Here is a 27,593-nt window from a genome sequence, read left to right as displayed (position 1 = left end):
TGATTCCCAAGACAAAAATGTTTATTTGTACTAACTCTTCAAATGGGTATACATTCACAATCTTTAAACAAAATCAGTACACATATCTAGGGCAAGTTGAGTATGTATCATTAGAAGAAATGCCTTCCTTAGTAATTTATGTTCATAAACCAAGAATTAGTTACAAATTTACCGTCCCTTACATAGGGGGTAATGTTTTCAATAAGACTATCCCAGTACTAGGCAAAACAGAGTGTTTGTACAACAGGATTCTAATCATACAGTTCCAGTATCATATCACAGTCTTTTAATGAGCAGTAAATATTAATGGGGGAAAAGTATCTAGTGCCAAGCTGAATGCTCTCAAGTACTAAAAAAGAAATACAAATGATGAAGTATCTGTAGAAATTTAAATAAATTTTAGTTACTGAAACCTCACTTTTTGTCTGAAAAGAAGAAGAATATCATTACAGACTGGAGGAAAGAATTCCATAAAACCCTCTTCTCTGGATTTGCCTTAGAATAGGCTTTTGTACAAAACAAGAACAATTAAGATTTTGGGGTTTCAGTGGTAGAAGTAGTATTGGAATAATAAAGAAATAATTTTAAAATATATATTAATTTACCACATTTAGCTCATATAGCCCTTTATGTATCTTACAAAATGCTACTGTTCTACATACTGCATGTAAAAAAAAGTTTTTATATATATGTATATACACACATACAAAGGCAAAGCCAATCAGCTTGGTATTCAGAAAAAAAACAAAGCATAAGCAGACACACTGAAAGTTATGCAGTAATGAGGAGTGTACGCTCCATGTGTGCGTTAGTGTAACAGTGCTTCCAATCTTAAAACATCCTTTTAATTGTCTAAGCAGAGTGCTTACTCCAAGTAAGCTCTACCAGTGATTTCCTCAATTGCCACAAACATCTGATGTTACTTAACTCCTGGCCATCTCTTTTGTTTAGCACTAAACGAGAAATAAGGCAAAATAACTTTTCACATCCTTGAATATCTGATGACATTCATGAAATTTTCCACAAATTAATGCAAAACATTATAGGAGCACAAGAAATGGCACCCCTGAGCTGAAGCATCTTCCTGTCTACACAAAGCTGCCCCAATGCTTGCCTATTTCAGAGTAATCCAGGCTACTTAAGTAAGTATGACAATTATTCCCAGGCATCCCCTTTGTTTTAGTGAGTTTAAATGACAACTTAAAGCTTCAGGATGGGTTTGTGCTCACGATTTCTCATCTAAAAACACCACTGAGAACAGTGAACAACAATTGCGATACTGCTCAGAGGTTTGGAGTGGATATTCAGAGCGGATGGGCATTTTTGTTGAGCCCTGTAAATCTCAATGCTAACCCTTGCCTCCAAGCTGCAAGAATGAGTCCACTCTTTATACACCTAGCATATATTTTACCAAAAAAATTACAGTTTATCATACAAGAAAAGCAAGACAGATGTCATTTATCTTCTCTCTTGTATCAACCTTTAAAAAAAAAAAATATCAAAAAACCCAACCCCACGCCTAAACTGCATAAAAATCACAAGTTTTCAAATAATAAATAAAATTAACCTCCCTGATAAAGCAAAGGTGCCTGAAAAAAACTAGTTGAGATACCTGGGGAATAAAAGAGACAGATGCCTTTGAGAAGCTTTCTGGGAGATTGGTCATAAAGGACTTGATCCAGCACCCATTAAAGTTTTATCCAGTGAAAGAGTAACTTCAGAATTCATAATTTCTGATGGTTCAGGACTATGGTCCAGTTGACGTCAGTCACTGGCAGGCACTGAAATGAATATAGCCAGTGTACTGGCACATAACCCTTTGACAACACAAGCATGATCTATCAGGGAATTCCCCAAACATTCCTTGGAGTGTTGTGTGGAGTGCAACACTTTGTAGCTGATGGTTAAGCTAGAAACACAGCATGACAATTTTGAGCAGTGGATACCCAAGAGTATCCCTCCCCACCCACCGAACAATACCAGTGAAGAACGACCATAGGTACCAACACTAAAATGAACCCTAGGCTCCAGTGTTCAGAATTCCCAGGTCAACATCTCCCACTCGTTTCGGGGAATGGGATTCTAGAAGAGCCTAACTCCCAGGAACAGTAAGGGAGAAACACAGAAATATAAAAATACAAGGATTAAAAAACAGAAGGGGAGGTAATGATTCCCCTCTAGAATATTCCCTTTAAAACAGTGTAATTAAAAACTTTAAATTCACTTAGAAATTGGTTTCAAAATAGTCTGACAGTTTTAAAGACTTTCAAAAATCAAAATATTCTTCACCAGACTTCATTAAAATATCCCTGTAGCCCCCTGAATAACTGCTACCCCTTGTTTTGCATTAATATTGCTTAAATTAATGTAATCATAAACATGCAAAATGTTAACATTTCAATGCGTATGCAGAATAAAACCAAGTTCTAATAGAAAGGCTCCTAATATTTCAAGGTTACAGGCTTGATTCAGTCTTCATCAAAACCAGTGGGATCCTTCCCAGGGTGTCCAGTGGATTTTGGACCTTAATGAGAGATAATAAAACATTGTGTTTTATGGTGTAGGAACACACACAAAGTACACTTGTGTATATACAACTAGATATGTAGTGCAACTTTTGCATTGCGCATCTTAAAACAGTTATATTTTAGACATTAAAACGACAATCACCAAGCCAACACTGCATGCTATGTCAAATTAGGCTGTAAAACAAAAACCAATACCCAGAGACATTCACGTTGTTACTGTTGCCTAGTGAGCAGCTTTGAACGAAGCTTAATGATACATCCACTTGAACCAAAATATAAATTTGAAAGGCAGAAAGCTGCATTAGTACAATGGCCTCATTGATTCTATAGGTGCTCTGGATGACTTTGAAGGCAGGATATCATCTCTCTGACAGGCTTCCCTTCATAGCAGATTTGATACACAGCAGTGAAAAGTGGAAACCTGAGGAAACAAGGTGGGGAAAGCAAACACGGAGTAAATTTAATCTGTAACATTTTCTTAAATGAAAGAGATAAAATGGGGTGAGGAGGAGGAGGGAAAAGAGAGAGACTAAAAAAATCAATTTCTTTTAGTATTTGTCAAGTGCTAATGCTGGGCTGCAAAGCACTGGATAAATACAGAACCTACACGCATCTCTAAAACGAGTCACTCTCAGAAACGTAGCTAGCTATAATGGAGGCTGCAACATTCATTATGTATGGCATAACCATTAAGTGATCTCAAAAATTAAAAACACTCGCATCTTTCCTTGACATTCTTACAGCAGTACTCATCTGTGGTTAAAAAGAATGACTGGCACATCAGTTATGCATTATCTCTGAACAATAATTTGATAATACAATTGCAGAATGTGACACAGAGAGACCCAAGAAGAAACTGAAGGTCAAGTTTCTAATAAGAGTCCAAAATTAAATGTGGATTTTGAAACACTAAATTCAATCTCTCTTCCCCCCCTTTTTTCTTTTTCTTTTTTTTTTTTTTTTTTTTTTAAATTGGCCACGTTTCCAACAACCACCAAATTATTCAGGCTTCTCTGATTATATGAAGCCTTATTACAGCCAAGATGCTTTACAGAAATTTAAATTTGCTTTTTGTCTCTCTTGGATAGTGAAAGCCAGACAAGCCCTATTTTCGTACAAAGCTTGGTGAATTTTTAAGGATTAATTATCCGTTCCCCCTGTACTCGGCACTGGTGAGGCCACACCTGGGGTACTGTGTCCAGTTTTGGGCCCCTCACTACAAGAAAGACATTGAGGTGCTGGAGCACGTCCAGAGAAGGACAATGAAGCTGGTGAGGGGTCTGGAGAAAAAGGCTTATGAGGAACGGTTGAGGGAGCTGGGGTTGTTCAGCCTGGAGAGAAGGAAGCCGAGGAGAGACCTTATCGCTCTCTGCAGCTACCTGAAAGGAGGTTGTAGAGAGGTCAGTGTTGGTGTCTTCTCCCAAGTAACAGGCGACAGGACAAGAGGAAGTGGCCTGAAGTTGCACCAGGGGAGGTTTAGATTGGACATTCAGAAAAATGTTTACACTGAAAGGGTTATTAATCATTGGAACAGGCTGCCCAGGGAAGCAGTGAAATATTAAATTTCTGAGCGATTCAGAATACATCTGGACTAGGGCTTTCCCCTCAGGAAAGCAGTTCCATAAGTCACTCTAAAGATTTATCTGTAATGCGCAAATGCAGTACAGAACAGAACCCCCAACCAGTACTAAGCACCATATATGCTTGCCGATACACTCTGCTAGCTTGAGTTACACTCAGGTAACTCCGGCATCACCACATAGCTCAGAACTAGAGCCAGAGGTCACACGAGAAGCCATGAGCCATTCAAGAGTGCCATTACAGCATGGCGACTACCACATTCTCAGGGGCAGATAGAGGATTTGTACTGGGCTGAATGCAATATACTTTGCACTACTGGGGAAAAAAAGGGGTGGAGGAACGGACGTGCCTGTGAATTTAGTGCACCATTTCTATGGCTTTTATTACAAGTCCTCAATTCAAAATGTAGAATTTCGTTTTTATCTGAAACATTTTGATGTCTGGCTAGGAAACACGCATCCATTTCTTCTGATTTATTTTTGTGGAGAACAAGACAAAAATAGTAGCAATAGCAAAACCTGTTTCAGGTCAATCCAACTGACTTGATTTTTAGTTTTATTTCATTGGTGAAACCAAAATTAGCATATAGCCACATAGCTGCTTTTTCAAATTCAATGCCATACTGTTTAGGTTGCAAAACCCTTACTAGGAAATATGCAGAAAAAAAATTTACACAAAGACTTTTGATTTTATTAACAAGCCTCACTTATCACTCACTTTGTATAATATATTGGGCTTGGGGGGAGGGAAGGCTGGATTTGCTTTTACCATAAAAACTTAAATGTAGGCACTAAAATAAAATTTGTAATGCCTACGTGAGATTTTAGTAGAGGCGGCCACAAAACATGCAAACCTCCCAAAGCAAAAGCAAGTTTCACACAGTTTTAGATACAGTACTGGCAGTTACTTCTCAGTGAAGAAGTACCACTAGTAGAATCCACATCTCGATACATAAGTCTTGCTGTTTATCGCAGAGAACATTACTCTGCTGTGCTCAGGTCTGCCACACTACACACAGGGAAAGCAGAATCAAGGCTGACTGCAGGCTCAGGGCCCGCAAACTCCAAATGCATCTTATGTCTGAGCACATGAAGAGGGCTTGTTCTACAACTGTTGAAATTAAAAAAAACAAATTGCACTGTAAATATCAATAGGCTTCAACCCTCCTACCAAGGCTCTTCTACTGAATTTTGACTTATTTCTACGTAGCCTTGGGACCCTTTTTGTAGAACGAGAGTATGAAATTTTACTCTTACTAGACTCTTACCTCTTCACTTTGAAACTGTGTCTGTTTATTTTGTTTTGTGTTTTAAAGCAGTAGCAATGAAGTTTTCCAAAAACACTTTGAAAGTTGCTTTCAAAAGTCTTGCTGAACGAGACCTTTTATGAAGAACTGACACATACATGTTGATATACCGAACAGAAATTAGCAACTCCGTTTTCATATCTTTCATTAAAAATACAACCCGAAGTCTTTTATAATGCACTCTATTAGTTGTAAGCTAGAATATGGAAAAAACAACTAAACAACCAAAAAAACACCCCAAACACAACATCCTGTCTCATTTAGGGAATCATAAACAGCAAAAACTGAAGCCAACATTTTAATTGTATTTTTTTTCTCCAGCTAGCTTAATTACTGTACACTGCAGAGACAGACTTAGGTGCCTTACACCCAAAGGTAATGTTAAACAATAAGTAATTTAATGCAGCTGATCCATTAAAACTAGACTTTAAAAAATGCTTTGGGAAAAAGAAGTAACAAGGCTTTGTCTTCTGACTGGAAGTCATTTATTTTCTGATTTTGCCTCATCTACAAAAAGGAACAGACAGATGCATCCCTTAATCTCATAAGGAGACAACTGTGTGTGTGGCTTTAGGAATCATGTATGTTCTGACTTGAATACAAATGAACAAGCCAGGACAACCTGCTTCATTTCATACCACAAAACAAACCTGACCTACACAAGCAGATGGTAGGTTTTATCGTACAGCAAACTAGAATTCACATTAAGAAAGGGAACTGTGGTATCTAAGCTAGAATCCATGAGGACAGAAGCAGACACTATCCAGCTGATCAGCTATACAGATCCTTAATAACAACGCTCCTCTCCTTGGAGGTAAGTAATGAATTTACTACTATGAAATGAGCTGTAAAGCCTCTTCACAAGTCTCTTTAGGAATCTCAGCTTCTATTTTCATATATTTTATTCTTTTCACATGTTAAACCACACTTGCTGTGCTTTTCTGCGATAGCAGAAGGCAATAATACATTCTGCAAACAGAAGGGCATTCACAAATTTAACGTCACATTATTAGCTCTAGCTACAGCAATATTATTTTGAGGTTCTATTCACTTCTCTCTGTGATTTTAACTGGGGATTAAGCTACTCACATGACAGTGATTTTCTTTTTGGCTATTACCTTCATGAAGATATCAACATCAAACACACATAAAGAATTATGAAAATAAAGGGGTACACGGAACTTCTTTATCTGTTCTTACTTACTTTTCCAGCATTCCTTTCTGCTTGAGGATGCGATACACTTCTGCAGAAGTCTGTGGTCCTTGCAGTTTCTGACCATTCAACATTTCTTGCTCCAATTCTTCAATAGACTAAACAACAGTGGGGGGGAAAAAAGGAAGAGAAGGAGAGCTATGATAAAGTTTTCATAAGCATGACATCATCTGGATGGGAAAAAAAAAAAAAAAAGACGTTGCTAAGGGTTTCTCCTTTCTCAAAAATGGCCTTTGAGTGAGCATATACAATATTCTCTTATATTCTTGTTTGGAAATATTCTTCTTCTTAAATCTGCATCTCCCAACACCTTATCTCTCCCACTTTTTTTTTTTTTTTAATCATCCCTCTTTTTTAACACCTTTACGCTCAATCTAGCCTTGTAACACGCTCAAAAAAGAGGAGTATTCACTCAGTACAGCTAGCATGTCTCAGGTAACTGTACTATTTCTCTACCAAGCCAGGAGCGCTAGTACTTGCAACAATCTATTTCATCCAGTGAATAAGATACCTTTCCAGTTTTAACAAATGCTTCTGCTACACGTCGATTCCGGCCACCGTAACACGTTGTGATGAGATCAGCAACTCCACAGCTCTCCAGGAAAGTGGCAGTAGACACCTGTCCTTTGCAAAAAACTCTGGCAAAGGCAATCATCTCCATTAGGCCAAGGCGAATAACGGCAGCTTTGGTATTGTCACCGCAGCAGAGGCCATCACAGAACCCGGCTCCTACTGCTACTATATTCTAATAAGAAGAGAAAAAACAAATGAGAAATGAGTCAATCATTGCTTACAGAATCCTAGGAGACACCAAAGGACAGAATGCAGATGACCTTAAGAACTGCAAACACTTTACTAGCGTAAGACTAGGTTGTTGTTTTGGGGTTTTTTTTGGTTTGGGGGTTTTGAGGTCTATGCGATAACCTTTAAAAAAAAATAATATAACAAGTCTTACATTACTAAGTATTTCCAAGGATAAAAGCATACTTCGAGTCTGGAATAGGCTGCCCCAGAGGCTATGGAGCTATTATTATTGACTATCTATAAGAACAAACAGGTTACACTACAACCAAAAAAGGTTTTATCTAGATTGAGGTGTTCCTGCCCTGAGGTAGGGGTGAAGTTAGACTGACATCCCAAAGCCCTTTTATTCATATTCTCTTTATGATTAAAGTAATACTGAATCTAAGGAACATTTACTGACTTCCATGCTGATACGCTAAGGAACCAAATTCAGCCAAGCTAATAGTATTCAGCCTTTTTAAGTACACAGAATTCCTATAACAGTAATAATAATTAATCAAGGATTCACATAAGGTTCATGACACAGGAAGACCTTTCCTAAGCAAATAATATTGTTTTTTTTTCCTTAGACCTGGTGACAGCCTTCTACAAAGAACGTACTGTTTCATCATTTCTGCATCAGCCATGCAGTCCGTTCTTTGGTTTATGAACATAGAGATTAGCTGAGAGACATCTGAGTGAAGTGACTATAAAAACTATTTTCTGGCCTGGGAGTGAGAATAGCCATGGTTAGTTTGTCCCTAACAAAAAAAATAAATAAATCAAACCCCACCAAAAGTGAACACATGACAGAAGAGATGGCATTCTGACATACAGATAAAGCAAACAAGGAAGCAATTGATGGAGTAATATCTTTCCACATGCAACAACAGCAGCAGTGACCTCAACAGAAACCACAAGAGAACCAACATTATGGCATCTAATATAGCACCCGATGCAGGGAAAAAAAACCAACCACCAAATAACCAAACCAACTTTGTCACTGAAGAAACAGCAATAGTCAGAAGTTGCTAACGAAAGCAACACACTAATTAAGAGGCGATTTTGTTTTGTTTTTTGAACTGTAAGAACCAAAAACTCCAGGCAGCTGCAGTGCTGTGTGGCCAGTCATGGCTAGGCAACTCTCAATCAAATGCAATGAGGCATTGCTTTTTGAGCAGCTAGCTGAGGCCTAAAGGTGACCTTAAAAATTTCAGACATATCTCAACATCAGACCTGAAGCAGCAAAAGATGATCAGACTTTTAAAGCTGGTACTTCAGATCATCTTGGCTTAAATCTTGGCTGTGATGATTCAGTCCAGGTATGTTTTCATCAAATGCCTCTCCCAGACCAACCTTCAATATTTGTTCATTTGGTGGCAAAGCAAGTGGAAGTCAAACAGGTATTTAAGAAGTTTTCAGACAGGATAGACCACTTAAATGAAATTTACACATATGTGAACTCTGCAAGTGTTTAGGGCTCAGCTAAAGAAAAAAAATTTTTTAACAACCTGTGGGCTTTTTCCATATACTTCTTGAACACTCCAATAATAAACCTTCCCCTTCCCTTCCCTCCCCAACTTTGACTTTCCTTTCCACTTTGAAGCAACCTACCTGATCATAATTTACAGTATGATTTGGCCTGTGGTATTTTGTTGTCTACTTCTATGTCTTGCAATGTTTCTTTGGAACAACAGAAATATTGTTTTAAGCAAGTCATACCAAGAATACTTACTTCTGAGGAAATACGGTAAGGAAGAAGGGAAATTGTGAGTCTAACTCTGAAACACTAAGCTTTTCATTTGTACAATGTCCCCATTGTATGTTCTTACACATAGTTTGCAAATAATGAGGAAACAAGACAACTAATTATGCTCTAGAACACCCCCCCACACCTAGGAGACTGTTACACCCTAGTCTGCACAACCCTCAAACCACAACTATGAATTTACAAGATCTACCATCTGATTTCGTTTAAATCCTTGAAGGATCTATGACAACTCTCTCGTGTCTACTATAATGTAGAGAACTGAATTCTACCACACTGAAAGTTACACCTTACTGAAAGATGAACCACTCCTTTCAAAAACAAACCACCAAAAAAATCTCACAAAACTTGAGACCAAGTCATCTTTCTGTCCAAAACAAGACCAAAACAGGCAGCTTGGTACTTGTTATCACTGGGTGCAGGCAGTAAGTCGAGTTTTTTTTCCAGGAAGATGTGTAACACACAAGAGCCTAATGGCACTAGCACTGTAGTGATCCTATGAGAAGACCACTGAGAGGGGGAGAATCACCTATATATCTGGACAAAACATCTCTTTGTATCTGATATGGTTGATCCTGAACACTGCCACTGCAAAAGCCTACACCTGAAGTTACAAAAGTTCCTGCAAATGCAATGGGTATGCATTTGTGCAAGAGGAGAGAACCCATGTTTCTGTTAGCTCAAAAACTGACTGTATTTGCATACGCAACGTGGAGGTCTGAGTGGTCAATAAGCAAGGATGATTTTAGCCTACAGACAAACCTGTTATTCCAAAGGTTCAAAAATACTGTCACAAAATGAATGCAACACAATGTTCCTCTTAGCCTGAGGGATTCAGAGCTCTCAAAACCACTCCATGCTCGAGCAAACATTTCCCCCATCTCGGCATTAACAGCTTTTCACATTAAAGCATGCATCCTATAGCAAGATGCACAGGGTATGTTTATATTGCATATGGTTTTAAGCTACTAAAATACCTTGCGCTAACAGGTGAGCCTTCAGCTGGTCTGGTATCCAGATGCTGGCATTAGTCCTAGTCCTAGTTATTCCAGAACATGAGTAAGGACTGGACTGTTATTTTATCACTTGGATAGTGAAGTTATACTCCAGAAAATAAATATTGATGCCAGGCAGTGCTCACAGTATGTGTCACAGCAAATGAGAAAAGTGTCTTTTACTTGCACGCGACCTGCTGCAAACATGCCAGAGGTCACAAATGCAAGGCCAATAGGTGACCAAGGAACCAAGGTACACAAGTCTGCAACTTTGATGACAGATTTTTCTCTTACACAGTCAGTGCTCATAAATATCCAATAGTCCTACTCTGTTTACAGCCAAGTTTGTGGAGCACTCATGAATACAGCTTCGGAAGCCATTTCTGAGACAACCATTACCTCTCCATAACTAAACGGATCTGCAGAGAACTAAGCAGAAATGTTAATTCACCTGGGACATCCAGCCTTCCTTGAGGTCGTGTCGCAGCTCAGCACAGCCTGCTTTCCCTCCTGCTTACACATGAACTTGGAGAAGCTCCTTGCTTCACATCATGGCTGAGAGGGCTCAAATGAAGACTCAATAAATCAAAGACAGTATCAGCAGGACTGCCAGAGAGGTTAAGCATAAACTGCTTGCTTGCTCCTGGCAAACTTGAAATAATGGATTTCATTTCCACTTAATCTCAGGAAAGAGTACTTACACAATCAACTTCTACAGTACCTAGACTAACTATCCAACAGCAACTGCCATAAACAGAGTTTGCAGGACCACCTTTGTTAGTAATAATGCTGGGTTACGTAACCTGGTAAACAATAAATCATTGTTATACTTCTTATTTCTTGGCTTAAGGCTAAGCTGGAGTCATAAGATTTAGAGATGTGCCTGAAGCAACCTGAAAGGCAACCACAGCTGCTGCTCCTTCTGCTTCCTTACATTAACTGTCACCTCTGTCTTGGTCCTTGGCTGCTGCCACTTGAGGGAGTCCAACTCTCCAGATCCCTGAACAAATACATCAGGCAGCTGGAGCCCGGCCATTTTGCCATATCCAGAGATTAGATTCTCACTTCTCTTTCCCTCATGCTCACCCCTGTCACCGCTGCACTAGGTAAGTGATTTCAGTACAGTTTACAACCAAGAATGCACCTACCAATGTTTATATTGCCTCTCAAGTACACTGCTAAGTTCATACACCAGCTCAATCTTGCCTCACGTCTGTGCTGTTTGATTGTAAGACCACACAGTGGCACAGGCACTAAGGACTCTAAGGACACCTCAGAGGTGATAACTTTGGGTCTGTGCTACTCTGCAGCATCACATCCATCAGCATCCAGGAGCACATCCATATGTATGCATAGCTGCACGTACTACTCTTACAGCGCTGTAATAACCTTTAAGCACTTCCTAGGAAGGCCCCTTCATGATGTGGCAAATGGCAGCTGAACTTGTAGGTGGCCCTGGGTCAGGCTGCCTGTAAAGCCAACTGGACACTTTGAAACCGAACTAGCTGAATTTAAAGTTAGTTAATTTCTGACCCCAATCCTTAGAAAAGGTCAAAAAACAAATGTGAAATGTGCTTCAACCCTCAAAAGAAAAAAAACTTGATAGTGAAGAACATGCCAAGCACTTTTTGTTCCTACAGCCAACAAGTTACTGCAGACAGCTGCTCTTCCTCAGTATCATCAGATTTTGAAAACTGACTGCCATTGCCTATTCAGCCAGTCTCCAAGCTGACGCACAACTCAGTTTCACTGTACTGATTTCTATACATCTCCATCAGCCCACTGTCACAAAGCATAAATACAGTAAATGAAATGGCTATTCCATATATTTATGTATATGTACATAAATAGCAATACGTATATAAAAAGTACATGATCTTTCATGATGACCCAGCTGCAATACCTATTATTACAGTCTGAATTCAAATATGCTTCAAAAAAACCCAAATTTCAAACCTGAAATTATCATTATTGTAAGGGAAGCTGTGCTCAGAGCATTCTGTTACCCTTCTGTATTTTTTCCCAACCTTTAGGTAACCATCCATATTGAAAATCTTCCCTGTTTAGAAAGGCTTGCAGAAATAAAGAGCAAGGTGAGCATAGACTTTTAACAAGATCTAGTCTATTATGCCAGAAATACCAGAAAAGTCTCCTTTTCCCAAGCTGGTATTTATAGAAAAACGCAGAAGCTAGGAGAATATAATATTTCTCATAGTGTAATATTTCTCATCTCTTAAATACCAATACAGAAGTTGCTTTTACTATTTCCACATCCAAAAAGACAGTTTGGACTGGCCCATGTGCCTGCTTACTTCTGTCCTCTAAGCTGAAGTTTGCAGTGATGCTGCTGACATTTTGAATTGGCACAGCTACAGAAAGGGAGTAGAACCCCTCTTTTTATACACATCTCTTCAGACAACACAACACCGTCATCTTCTGAAATAGGAATTTCCTCCTTCCAGAACGTTAAGTAATACTAATTTTTACTATCTTTTCATGAAGTAACTTTCCAAGTTTAATAAAGTAACTGTCAGCTGACAGAACCTACACTTTAGATTTTCCCCTAAGAACAATCACATGAAAAGATGCTTATTTCTCAGATTTTTTTTATTACAAAGATGATTAGATTAATCATAAAAACCCAAAATGCTTGTTGTTACCCTTGGCAGACAATTCCCCTAATAATAAGAATGAACAACTTCTACGGAAAAAAAAGCTAAAGTTTACATTTCACTATTCTCATCTGAGCTTTGCATTTTGCTCTGCACAGGCAATAAAAACAGCCATCTGTTTAATTTTAGCTTCTTCATTTTCTTTCAGAGGCGTACATATTCCCAATGCATTAATAAAATTTTGCAATGTTCAAGCTAAAAACAGCTCAGGAAATTATTTACATGCTGTTAGCACAAGATTTAGGATTCAACTAGAAAGGTTTTTAAATGAAAAATTACTTTTAAAGATATTATTTTAGTAATATTTTCTTTGAAATTAAGGAAGAGTTGTATGTTTAAAACACATCACTTATATTAGCATGACTGATCTATGCCACTTGATATCAGTTCATGCCTTTTAGTCAGGTAAGAAATCCACAGTATTTTTAAACAGGTTAACCTAGCCTTAATTTGCTTTTTGTTTAGAGCTCATACCACGCATTTCTTTGGAAGTCTCAACTAAGGTAACAAAATATAGTGCAATCAAAAACAAATGACCAGAGCACACAGAATATATACAGCTTTTTAGAAATGGAACTAGAGAGTTCAGTCTGCAGGATGCATGATGAAAAATGAAGGAGGAGGGAGGAACAAAACAAGGTTACAAAGAAAACACACAAGTTTCACCTCAGTAACTTTCCAGGTCAAGAACAACAATTTATTTAAGTTCTTCTGCATTTCCAAAGAAAAGCTGGTATCTCGCCTGACTTGGACCTTTACAGTGGAGGTTCAGTGCCTGCTGACTAGCTGATCAGCTTGATGGGCATGTTCATCTCTAGCACCCTTTCATGAGATTTTTCTGGAATAAAAGTTACTTGGGACAGAACTCCTCTGTCAAGCAAGAATTTACGCTAGCCACAAAACATCAGGCTGAGCAAATTTCAAAGAAAAATAAATCTGTAAAAGTTTTTGACTAATTTCATGGGTCTGTACACAGGGATTTCTTTTCTACTAACCTCCCACACCACCACAGCTTTTTAAAACAATGGCTGTGGAGCCAAATTAGGAGCTCCACAATCTTAAGAAATCGCTCTAAATACAGTAACTCCAAAGCATGTCACACCAAAGTGTATCCCATTAGCTCAGTGCACAGACCCATGACCTCTTCCTTCTCAGGACTTCCAGTATGACAGCTCTCAAGACAAAATTCCCACGAAAACCAGCATGTAAATACCATGTTATTATAGCTATCCATCTACTTCCCATAGCGCAGAATCAGAACTCCGTAGCTTAAAGACATCGTTCATTGGCTTGGTAGCTTTGCAAGCGAATGATCTAGTTTACACATGATTTCAACAGAGAAAACAAAGCAAGACAAAATAATTATCCAACACATAAAAAATAAAAAAGCCAAATTATCTACTAAACCTATCAGAAATGCTTCCATGATAGATATCAGGTAATGTGAACTATGGTACTATTGGCTAGGATGCTAAGCGACTAATGCTTTCCTTTCACAAATGTCCTGTAAATTAACCTGAAAAAAATAGCAATAAGAACATGTTTAAGCTAGCCTATGCTTCCTGTCAGCATCCATTTTGTTACCAGAAAAAATCCAAATGAGTAACTGCCCAAAATGACTTTTTTCCTACTCAGGTTATTTCTGCATGTGGTTATCCACACAAACGCTATGCAGTGTATGTCCACAAAATATAAAACAGTGTTTTATATGAGTGCTCACACTGTGTAAGTCGATGAAGAACGGAATAGTTTGTCAACAGACACAAAGGATTAATGACAACTTCTTTCTCCCTTTCTTTTTGTGAATACACTGTTGCAAAAAGAGAGAGGGAACTGAAATGGATTTAGAAGTATGTTGATCTGTTAGATGAAATCAACACCTGTTTCATGACTGTGTGTAAGCTAAGGGAAAGGTGTAGAAAGAGAACTTGGGAGATGGCGAGACAAGAGTCTAAAAGCCAACTCTCAGAATGTGCTGCTCCCTAATTTCCCATCTGGTCCTTCCGGAAATGTTATGTAGCAGTTTTATATGTTATATAAAGCAAAATTAATGCAATTCTTTAAATGAAAATACCCTCTTTTTTCTACAAGGATCACTGTTACACCTGTGTATCAACCGCAGCCTGCTAATCTTACCTTCAGAGCACCACAAAGCTCAACCGTATCTGCATCGTCTACTACAGTTATTCTGAAGTTTGGAGTCTGCAGGAGTTCTTTGAAGAGAAGGCCATTTTCCAAGATTTTGCTGCCTGTTGAGAGAGAGAAAGGAAGGCTAAAAAAAATGAATAATCTATTTGGGTGTTATTTAGCCTTTCTTGTGCAAGCCAAAATCCTTAAAAGCAGAGATAAGGTTGTTCTATCTTCACCCTAAACATATTCTTGTTTTAAGTGACTAAGGACATGTCTACATCACACTTAAAAGCTCTGCACTGAGTTACTCTGGACTTCTTCATAATTTATCGTCTGCTCAGCAGATTCTAAATAACAACTCCATTAATCCTCTACAATATCTCTTTTTTTGATCATTCTCTTTAAAAAGAACAGTTAATAATAAAACAAATAAAAATATAGCAAGTGCAATTCTACCAATTATTTTAAGGTCTGCATTCCAGAAAAATACCCACTGATAAAGGCATGTCAAGGACGTTTTATTAATTGAGCATGTGCCACTGACAAGTGTTTCTAAGTACTAAGAGGTAATTCAACCATTCAAAAATATGTTCAATGCAAAAGCTATTAATGAGAGGTTACAAAGCTACAAAAGCACAAAACTTTACAAATTAACACTGAAAAAAACCATGAACTCTGTGCTATTATGTATGACTACCTGTATGCGTATACACACATGCCTATCTAGACACTGTGAAATCCACGACTAGGCATACCTTTGTGCTGCAAAGGTGTGCAGACATCAACACAGAACTAAAACCATGTCTAGCTTTTGGGGGAACTAATTATTTTGAGAAATTAAAATAAGATTTTGATACCTTAAAAAACCCACAACCCAAACATGCATAAAAGTACTATCTGTGACCATAACACCTGAGCTGGAGTAGAGAATATAAAATCATTTATCCATATAAAGCCATACAGACCCAAGAGAAATCTTAAGCACACTAATAAAATAAAGCAGTTTGTTATGTGGAGGGTGTTAAAAAGCATGCTTAGTATTTCACTTGCTAGGGTGAGACTAAGTAAAATTGCACTCCTCCCTCTCCCTCTATTCCCGGTATTGTCCTAGTACTTTTGGAAGTATAAACATTCTAGGAAATTCAACATTAAAATAAGAAGCCACCAACAGTTTCTGATAACAGCCAGCTAATGTTGAAAACAATAAAATTTTAACTATTTGGTGTGGAACTGTGAGGACAGGAGCATGTTTTAAACATTCTCATTACTTGGAACAGTACCTATTGTGGTTTCACAGAATTTCTCTGCTGCGACCTCATTGGCAATGTTAGCTCCCATCAGCACACTGATGTCTATTCCCATCTTCTCTCGAATAATGTCAGAGATCAGTTTGAGTCCCTCCGGGCCTTCATCTATTCCCTGCAGCCAACATTAAATGGAATTACTGAAAAGTAATTCATTAGACACAGTACAGAAGAAAGCACATCACAATTAGTCTTGTCCCGGGTGGGAGGCCTATTCAGATAGAGACTAATGATGACAGACTTGCTACCAGTGAAACTTCTGCTACTGTGACCTGCCAAACTGCCTTCTTTGCATAGGAGGTAGCACCTTAAGAATTAGGACTAAACTCTAGATGATGGTAACAGTTTTTATTCCATGCTCAAAGCCCTAATTCTAAGTGCTGAATATTCACCATTGCTAGTTCAGAATCTCAACTGCTTATCATCAATGTATCCTTACTAAAACCAGTGAAGCATCATCAATCCATCATTTGTGAATCAGGCCTGCATTTGGATTTGAAATTGCACCAAACCTCACACTATGGTATTCCAATAACTTATTTTGTGGAGACGTATCTGAACCAAAATATCAGAGACAATATACACATTCCTCTGTGTATAACAACAGTTTACTACTAGAAACCCTGTTTAGTCACTTCAAATACTACTACAAATGGAACAGCCATTCACAGATATGTAGAAAGCTAAACAACTAAGAATAATTTAATTTATAAGGATATTTTTTAGTCTGTATTTATAATGCACTCTTTACAAAGCATAAAAGTAGGGGCAAAAATAGGACCTTAGAAAAGATTACCCCAGACATTAATACTGCAACGGAGAAGAGAGTCTGGTACCCTGAACTGCCTGAATGAAGAACTCCAAACAAGACTGCTTTCTTCTCACAAAATCCTTTTCCCCTAGCTTGCTAAATACAGACTCCTTTTGAGTTTTTAGAATACGGGCATGGCAGCAAAGCTACTGAAATGGTCCATCTTTCTCAAACTATATGACCTCCTATACAGTACTATTTTTTAATGTTGGGGATTTGGTACTTTAGAGGATTGGTAATTTTGAATTATGACTTAGAGGCAAAAAGGCAGTGTGATCTTCTACTACTTCCAGACATACATATACACACACACCTGTATGCTGCCATTTGCATTTCCACAGGTCAGAGGTGTTATTCCTTAAATAACATGGTGCAATCAAGAGACATGCAGAAATGTCTGCATAAAACTAGCCAATTAATGTACAGACAACAGTGCTTATGTTTCTGCATTATTTTTCAATCTGTATTGCTTAATGCACAGCTCTGCTTTCTCATCTTTAATGAACCATACAGAAAGAATGTGAAAGCAAGCACACATATACATGTTGTATTTTTCCCTCACAGTGTCTAACGTCCTCACAGAATAACCGTAAGGCCCCTCCTCTTAAGCAGGCAATTAATAAACAGAAAAGCATGCACACATTGGGAACAACTCCAAAAATGTGAATACACACACAATTATTCATCCAAGTGAACGGAGGCCAAACTCAGCCCCGCTATGGAAAAGATGCAACTTCTGACAAAGTCAAGGAGAGCTGCACCTGTTCCTTGTAGAGTTAAACCCAATACTGAATGGCAAGATGACAGGAGGAAAAACAAACGCCCCTCCCTCCCCTAAAAACCAAGGCTCCAACATGGGAATTTCCACTGAGCAGCAATGATCCTCAGGCAATGCAAGTCAATTCTGTGGCCTTATCGCTTGAGTCCTAACATGCCAGCCAGAGCAATCTCTGGGGCCTGTATATAGGTAGATGAAAGGCTGCCTGAAGATTATGCTGAGTGACCTCCACCTATCCCGCTTCCTGTGCACACTGATGGACCACTTGTTAAGTCATATATGGTTCCCCTCCCCACACCCACACAATGATTTGTTAGGTTTTCACAGACACCAGTGATCAGAACTTCGGTAAAGAAACACAGCTGCAAATGTTTCAGTGGGAATGCAGATTAACCAGCAGACAAATGTCTTTATTTCCCAAAGGCTCAGTTTTATTATCAGATGTTAGGCTCGACTTAAAGATTAGACTATCAAAAAAAAAAAAAAGAGAAAAAAAAGACTAAAAGATGACATACTGCTAACTTGCCAAGCAATTTAGAAAGCACAGAAACAAGACGTCCCACTAATTATATTTTTCAGAGCAGAACTGCACTTTAACTGCCAAAGTTAACACAAGCCACTTTAATAGTGTTAGTGTTGAGCATAATGAGACCACTAAAAATATGACTTTGATGAAAACAGCATGCATACAGAAGCTGAAAAAGTAAAGAATGCTTTCCCACCTCTACTACTTAGTTTCATTGTTGTGTTAAATTTCTGCCCTTTCTTCTTGAATAATACTTTTAATGATGCTCAGTTATACCTTTTCATAAAAGCTAACGTGCACTTTGCATTTTCCTGCAAAACAATTAAAAGGGGCCTCACACCAAGTCTTTTGAAAGACCACCAACTGATGCAGTGTCACAACATGACAGTGGAAACCTGCCTAGAATCAACTCCTCCTTGCATGGCAGGTGTCACTGTTTAAGTAAAACATAGCCATTAATCAACACCCTATTAAAGCACAGCTAATCAATACCTAGAGCAGCAATCTCAAGGGAATATAGGTCTAGACTATAACTTCAGATATGCTGACATAAATCCTTGTTTACTCCACTGATTTCCTTAGAGTTATTCCTATCACTAAGGGCATGAGAACATAAATCACATTTAGCAAATTAAAGAATAAAGTTTAATCTTGAGCTTACAGAAGAAAGAGCATAGACAGACAACTTCAAGGTAATAAACTTAAGGGCATCTAGGACAGTTGTGTAGTTTTGATGCTATGCATACGGCTCTTTTAACACTGTCTTATTTTATCCTTCTACAACATGAAAAGTTCTTCTGCAAAATGCAGCAAATGCACTTGGGAAGCATTACTTTTTCATACATCTCAGCAATGTATCAGGTCAGCACTGACAAAATAATAGAGATTTGACGGGCTTAGTTAGCCAAACTGAAGAGACAAGCTTGCAGTAAGTGGTGATAGCAGGTTTTTGTTCTTTTTAAGCACAGATCCATAAGTGTACCATTTTCCAGAAATGACAGTAAGAAAGGGAACGTGTGCTGAGAAAATGGCCTACTCTCAACTAAGTACAAAGCAACAACAAACCAGAATCTTCCTTGTGGGAATAACTTATTCTTTGCAGATAAACACACAGGAAAGAAAAAAATAAAGAAAAAAAATAAGCCCATCCTCATTTAAAAATTCTCATGCCACCAAAACTACAAACGCTCCAGTGAAATACTTCCTGTACCTCTGCCCCCTCCTATACTCCTATGCTCAGACTCTCTTTTTGGGCCATGCTGAACACGAACAGGCTCTCTTGTTGCAACATAATATTTGACATGAATAAGAGCACTATCCTCTCAGCCACATGAAATTCTCTCAGCAGCTCTTAAAATGATCAACTCAGTGTGTGGGTTGTGCGTTAACAACCAAAGCATTATGCTTGTGCTCTATTCTTCATCTAATGATGCGTTTTGAAACAACAAATAAAAGACTAGAAAGCTTGGTGGTGCAAAACATATTCACTCCCTCTTTTAAAAAGTCTTGTGAACAGCCTCGTTTTCCTGCAAGCACTAGCCTAAAATAAAACACTGCATAACAATCCACTAGTGACTGAGACAAATTTCAGTCTTACATATAGAAAGGTTTAATGGAACAATCAAGTGAATAATGCAAAGAGACTTTTCATACCAAAATATCAAGCCATCTTGCTTTAGAAGGTTCCATGACACATTCTCAGTTATTAATGCTTAATATTTATTATACCTTTATGAGAGTTATACCAAGCGCTTTCTTGGGTACTCGTCCTGTGATTTCATCGCAGACTTTATGAATGAACTGATGAGGAATGACAAAAACCAGCAGGTCTGCATCCTGTACAGCTTCATTAAGGTTTGGGACAGCAACCTGTGTAGTTATGGGAGAGAAAGGCCACATAACTTCTAAAAATTAACACTACACACAAGTGTTATCTGGTAAGTAAAAGTATATTTTGGTCTTATACTGAATGCCACAAACTACTGTGCTTCATCATTGAAAATAAACAGTAATATAAACTCCCCAGAAAAGCAAAACAATTTAAGCTTTCAAACGAGCTATTTTATGTCTTGAAAAGGGCATCTTCACAGCCACCAGCATGGTTAGTGCAATGAAAATTAAAAACGTTACATAACATTCAAACATGTACTTTGAGTAAGAAAATATAAAATAAGAAGCTGCCTTCTCTTTGACAAAAAAAAAAAAAAATAATCTCAATTTTCAATAAATTATTGCATGCTGGAAAGTAGTTTCTTACTTAATTCCTTATACAATTTCTTTCTTCAGGCCTCTTACGCCTACTAGTACATATTCTCTTTCTCTGTTCTCATAGATTTTGTTAACCTTTTAAGAAGGTGATCTACTTTGAAGTCACTGGCCAAACTCCACTTTTCCTAACACCTGATGACCATCTTAAAATAACACTCAGGTTCAAAATAAGCTTGACTTATTGATAAACAGAACAAACTTGAACAAGCAAGGAGCGGACAGTGGAAACGCCACACTTGATGAAGACTATGGAAATGGGATTTCAGCGTTACTGTTAAAGAGAAAACTGCAATGCATGGCAATTCGTGTTTTTCTTGCCCAAAATCTCTACTGAATTATCATCTGCTGCAGCTTCTTCCTATAATATTTTTGGGTCAAGAGTCACCACCTGCCCACCCACCATCATGTTACACCAACACAGAAGAGATGTGGAGTCCCACTGTTCTGCCCTGGCAATGCTACATCCAACATGCTGATCTGACTGCACATAGTTGAAATGCAACTGAGAACTAGATAAATTGCAAATGGCTTGCAGTTTGCTTGAGAAACGCTCTAGCTCTCATCCTGTATTACTTTCTAAGAGTTTCAAAGTTCCTAAAATCCCTTCAGTTCTCACTGACCAGCCAGCTCCCTTCCAAAGTTGAGGTCAATTTTTTTTTAATGGGTATGGTCAGAGCCGTTAATCTTGCCTTCATTTTCACATTTGCTTCCCTATACAGAAGCTGAAGTAACATAAAGACGACAGTGAGACTGGTGCGTTGGATTTACCTACCTGCGTAATTGCATACTTTTACTTGTTCAAATCTCTCATCTCATCAGTAAAATAGCATACAGTCTGAAATATTATAAACCCTAAAGCTGTTAACAAAACAAATTTCTACCTCCATTAACAGCATGAGCAATATTCCCTCTGCCCCATAAGTAGAGTTTAACTTCTGAGCCTTACCACATTATCTGGCAGCTTGTATCCAGGGAGATATTTTACATTTTCATGTTCATTATTTATGATATCCGTCAGTTTTCTCCCATTAATATTCTCCTCAAAGACCCACATCTTCACTGTGGAGGCAAACTTCTGCAATTTTTTTACATTGTTGCCTACTATTTTGGCAACCGCAGAACCCCTGCAGGAAAGAAAACAAAAATATTCTTAAAAAATTATGATTTTGCTCTAGAAGAAAGAGATTGTCTCTAAAATAAACAGCAGTTCACATGTTATTGGACAAGTTACTACATAGCATTTTTGATCTAGTAAAACAAGTGGAAAAATACACCAGTCATTCACACCTGCTGCTTTCTCTCAAATATACTTAGAGTAGGTTGCACTGAAACATTTACTGAAAGTGTCCTTAATTATTTTACTTGCTTATTGTCTACCCAGTGAGAGTTTGAGCTCTGTATTTCCACAAATCAAATGGATTATATCTTCAATGCAGCGGTAAAAGTGACATACTGAATTTTTTTAAAAATAGATCATTTTCACCTTTACGAAATGGGAAGCTTTCTTTGCTAAGATGACTGACCCATCAGTTGCTGTACAATACTGATATGCATTTAAAGCCAAGAAGCATTTATATCTTGCATAAGTTGTAAGCTTTATGGTTATGCTGCCAACCTCACAGAATTTAACTGTTGCAACAGCTTCCTCTGAATTTGCAGGCAGACATTCGATCACTGAGCTTACATTTTTCCCCCCAAGAACAGCACACAGTGCAATCTGTAGGACAGTGATCAATTTTACTATTCAAATCTCTAAGCAGCAATGAAATTAATCAGAATTACTGAAGCTACATACAAGACGAGGAACAAACAAAACCTTCCCTTCCTGTAGCCTGAATGCTACATGGAAGAAAAAGATGCAATTTCACAAAGTCTGTTAACCTAACTTCCTTTCCCGCGACAAGAAGGTAGCTTCATAATTATTGATAACCTACTAAGCCAACAAGGAAAAGATTTTTTTTAAATGTGATAAAAATACACAGAGTCACCAATCTGAGGCTTGCGTGTGTGGAAACTGCACACTTTGTTAGGAGTCAAGAATACTTTAACTTTTCAGATCTAGTTATACTCACACAGTCCCCTACATTTATTATGGACGTTGCTTGTAATAAACTCGTAGCTGGGAACTAAACCAAATAGATTCATTCTGCTCTAAGAGCTTTTAATATGGCACAACTTGTTGTGCTATATTAAAGATGCGTGCTATCACAGGCCTAAGGTCACTTTCTAAGTAGTGGCAGAAAAAAATTATAGTATCCTAAGTAGACCTTCTTCAGTTAAACCATAAAACCGTATGTCTTAAAAGACTGGAATTTATTTCTCTAATAGCACTTCACACACTACAAATTCCCCAGGGGTTCAGGAGTTGATACAGAAGCCACAATTGTCAGCCATCTCTTATTAAGTTCATATTCTAGACCTGCGTGTACAGAGTGGTTTCCACTGCAGCTCAACCCCCAAACTTCAGAGCCACATGAACAATATGAGTCACATTCAACACAACACAGGTATGTCTTCCTCAGAAAGCGCTTTGAGTTCCCTGAACGAAAGTACATTTACTACTGCAGATTTAGATACAAAGTCTGGATCCTGGCAAATCACCATCTTCGGTTTTGAACTTCCTTACATATTCTATGTGCTTAGAGTTGATAAAGACAGACAGAAATAACTGATTCAGCAACTGTCCAACAGGGATTTTCAAATAGTCTGCCAGCATAAAGTTTGGCAGCGTATACTACTTGAGTGAGACATTAATTGCATTACTATTTAACACTTAAATGCCTTAGCTGTCTTTTTTTCAGCCTTTGCATGTAGTATTGAAAAAGCGAAGATTTGGCTAGTCTTAGTTCCTGAATTCAAGAAGATTCCTCTGATTGGCTTCTCTGGTTCCTCACTTCCTGTTGCAACAAGTGTTGTATGACTGAATTAAGCAAGGTCAAACAACTGACACCGAGTTTAAGATGGCTCTGTGCAAGGTGAAATACCAGCTCCCCACACCTGTTAATCCAACAAGCAAATTTACATTCTCTTCTGTGTCCTAATACTCTTCAGTGTGTACTCTGAAATAGTTTACTGGGATGCCTGGCTCGTCTTGTATACTCCTGACACATCACAAGGCAAAGGAATGGGAATCGTTGCCAATTCATTCCTAGCAATAACAGTTCCAGCATGAGCCAGATTGCAAGACTTGGTGACTGCAGCAGCTCGGTTACACAAGAAAAAACAAAGTGAAAGATTTCCTCATAAACCTTAACCCTGACATGCTCTGAGGCATGCTATTCAACTAATACAACAAGGTAGTTGCATGCCAAATAGCAGTTCTCTTCCTTGCAATGAGTACAATCACATACAGTTCTTATTTAAAACTTTTGAAGAACTCTATTGGGCCTCACTGAGCCAGACCATGCACTTTGTCTCCTGCCCTTCACTGTTACACTGTATCACAGTTGGTCTGCTTTCCCCTCATCACTTTAGAAGTAAAGTACAAAACCCAGAAACTCTTAAACTTGCCCCAATACCAGCATCAGTAGAGGTCACAATATGCCAGTGCAAATAACATCATTAACTCTAGCTCTACCACTCATCCCTATAAAATCACCTCAGTTAAAACACAAGCTTTATGTTCCGTTTTCCTACGAGCCAATTTCTAAGCAAATGAACCTCTCTGTGCCGGTAACTTCCCCTCTCTTCCCAAACTCTGCAGTTTTTGTTCAAGTTGAGTGACCAGATTAATTAAGGACTGTTTCCAGAAAAACAGACAGGGATAAATTCTGGTTGTGCACAACTTCTTAATCTGTTCTGGAAGTGTTATCAGAAGAGCAAGCTATAGTACATGTCCTAAGCAGCATTTGCAGTGTTTTAATTGAATCTGAGCACTTGAATCCTGAGGCTCCAAGGCTTATTTCCAAGGACTACCCTCTTCACACGCAAGAAAGCGTATTTTATCCCCTGTCTTAAAGATCTTAATACAATTACTTATCCACCATCTGAGCAACCCTAAGTGGGCAAGGCCAGCAAAAAGCACAGTTCCTCCTGTGCTTCTATGCCTTTAGAGCCATCTGTCCTGTCCCATGATCTTCCATCAGGTGTCCAGTGACCCCTGCCAAGTCAACTTCATTGTTAAGGTGACCTTCCCCCTAGCAAACCAACCAAACAAGTCTGACTTGAACTAGTTTATCATCCCAAGGTGATTGGCTCAGCCCTTCTAAAGAGCCACTGTTGTGCCAACCTTCTTCAGTGTTTTTTTTTTTTCATCCCAGATATAGGTAAAAGGCTGTGAGAAGGCAAAGATGTCCATTACAGTTACTGGCACTTGTGGGACAGAATCACCTCACACAGAACCCCAAAACCTCACAGTCTCCAAACTGCTAAAGATGCCAAACCCCATTAAATTCAACTGCTTATGTGCTTACAGTCACACACTCCCATAATCCAGGCTTCAAAAATATATTACCCCAAAATACCACTGATAAGATCCACATCAGTGCTTCAATTTCTTTCCGTTTACCTGCTTTTAAGCATTAAATGCTTCCACTTGAGAACCACAGGCCCCAGTTCAAAAAGGCACTTACATGCACACAGGTACACAATTCAAATTAAGTTCAATTTAGTTGAATGGTTGCATATACTATTGAATCACAGTGCTCTTTGCAGTCAGGGTTTGGTGTCTGTCATGCCTTGGACTCTGAGGAAGAATTGGCTGCCTCTGCAAGAACTATTATTTTCAGAAACATTCAGGGTGGTGGGAGGGAGGAGGATGGCAGAGTTGTTGCACATCAAGTCCTTGCAATTTAAAATTTTTTATTACTTTGGTTTCTGCTTTCCTGCCACAAAAAAATTGCCACACTCCTAACAAATATGAAATAAGCTATCAGTTATTTGAATACATTTATTTCCAAAAGAAAGAAAAAAGCTGATGCCTGGTAATAGCAGTATCTCTTTCTCTCAGCATTGCAGATGTAAACATTTTGCCACCCAAATATCCATCCCATTAGGCATAAGCTTTTCTTGTTATTAAATTGATCCAGTGAGGTGAAAACAAAATACATGTGCATGTGGTTATTGCCAATATCTAGTATCTACAAATCCTTTTGCTTCTTTGAGTGTGTTTCACAGTGCAAACTTCCTGTAAAAAGTTTTCCTAGATTTCAAGCATGGGAGAACGGCAGCAACACTCCTAAAAGATTGATAAGTCTAACTACATGATTTCCTGTTTGACGTATATTGTAATGCATAGTATCTCCCCATTCATCTTACAAGCTAGGGCAAGGAAAGCCAGAGATGCTGCACCAAAATGTCAACGAGCCATCACGAAGAAGAATACAACTTGGCAGCTGCTGATATTTTTAACTATGCAAAACAGCACCAAGAGCCAATTGCACAGAGGGGGCAGGGGACAAGCAACAAGTCTAAAATCACCTTCAAAAAAGGCTGTTTTGTTTAGTAAACTGCAGTACCTTGCTCTACGCCAACTCCGCTGCTTTTAGATTTAGTCTTAAAAAAAACAGAATCACAGAATCATAGAATGTGGGTTGGAAGGGACCTTTAAAGGCCATCTAGTCCAACCCCCCTGCAGGAAGCAGGGACATCTTCAATTAGATCAGGTTGCTCAAGTCTGGCCTTGAATATCTCCAGGGATGGGGCCTCCGCCACCTCTCTGGGCAACCTGTTCCAGTGTTTCACCACCCTCATTGTAAAGAACTTCTTCCTAACGTCTAATCTAAACCTACCCTGCTTTAATTTTAAAGCCATTACCCCTCGTCCTATCGCTACAATGTTATCAGAAATAATGTATGCTTAGCATTAGTAATTAAAGTGACAAACTGTGAAGATACATTTAGATAACACATTGTACTTAATTTATTCATTGTAAATAGGGATCCAGGGTAAAACCAGTGATCAGGAAGGTTGAGAAACTGAAGAAGCAAAACAAAGGATTATTAACATGATGCTCCTCTTAGAGGATTGATTAGTAAATCTATTGTGTTCAATGGATGCAACGGTGAGTTTATTTAAGTCTAACTATAAACTAGTGATAAATGCAGCAATAAAACCTCGTCTCAAACCCCCAGTCTGCCTCAGCATAATCAATTAGAAAAAAGAAAAAGTATTTCAAATAACCTAGCATCTCGCAACTCTTCTTTGAGCTACCGTGGAAAACAGATAACATAGGAAACCCCAGACAACACTTCTGGAAGGAAGCGGAGTTGTTTCAGAAGCCCTACAGGCAGCGCTTAGTTAGCGATGATTTGCTGGGGAAAAAAAAAAAACCAAACAAAAAAACAAAAAAAAACCCCAAACAAACCGTTCAGTATCTTTAATGTCCACGTCAATGACATCGGACAAGCCACATACAACAAATACCAGGTTAAAAATATCCTAAATAACGTCTTCACAGGACAGGTGGGTGCCTGCAAGCGACGCCAAAACAGGGCGCTCGGTTCTGCCGCTTCTCCCCCCCGTATTTACTTCAGGGCTGCACCTCAGCCGCCGGGGAAACCGAGGGCTGGAGAAGCCCACCCGAACGGCACAAGCGCGACCGAAACCTCTCCACAGACCAAGCCCCGCCGCCGGCGACACCGTGTTTCACCCTCAGCACCAGGGCCGTCGCCTCCCGGGGCGCGGCTGCCCTTACCGCCGACCACCCCCTGAGGGAAGCGCGGCCGCGGCGCGAAACCCTCCGGCTGCGGAGGCTCCGACAGCAAGGCCCGGGCGGGCACGGCCCGCGGGGAAGGTCAGGCCGGAGCCACCCGCTTGAGGTGTCAGCCCTGTCAGGGGCTGCCGCCGCCGCCACTCACCAGTTCCCCGAGCCCACGATGCAAACCTTGAGGGGCGCCGCGGAGAGCGCCATGGCAGCGCCACCCGCCAATGGCCGCGGCGACGGGCACTCCCTGAGGCGGCCCGCCTTACGCTCCCCCGCCTCCCGCCGGC

At 39.0% G+C, this 27,593-nt stretch overlaps 1 protein-coding gene across 1 annotated transcript; it reads right to left on the bottom strand.

Moving 5' to 3' along the window:
• GPD1L (glycerol-3-phosphate dehydrogenase 1 like) lies at positions 1-27,593 on the bottom strand. The gene is made up of 8 exons (XM_074575111.1): positions 27,461-27,593; positions 21,610-21,787; positions 20,124-20,264; positions 16,257-16,395; positions 14,983-15,095; positions 7,140-7,373; positions 6,620-6,726; positions 1-2,949 (listed from the first exon to the last, which is right to left on the bottom strand). The coding sequence occupies exons 1-8, from the start codon at positions 27,511-27,513 to the stop codon at positions 2,853-2,855; spliced, it is 1,062 nt and encodes a 353-aa protein (XP_074431212.1). The 5' UTR covers positions 27,514-27,593; the 3' UTR covers positions 1-2,852.

The sequence above is a fragment of the Larus michahellis genome, chromosome 2, assembly GCF_964199755.1.
Source record: "Larus michahellis chromosome 2, bLarMic1.1, whole genome shotgun sequence".
Lineage (NCBI taxonomy): Eukaryota > Metazoa > Chordata > Aves > Charadriiformes > Laridae > Larus > Larus michahellis.
Note: the sequence above shows the minus strand (reverse complement) of the source record. Positions and strands in the feature narration are given on the sequence as shown.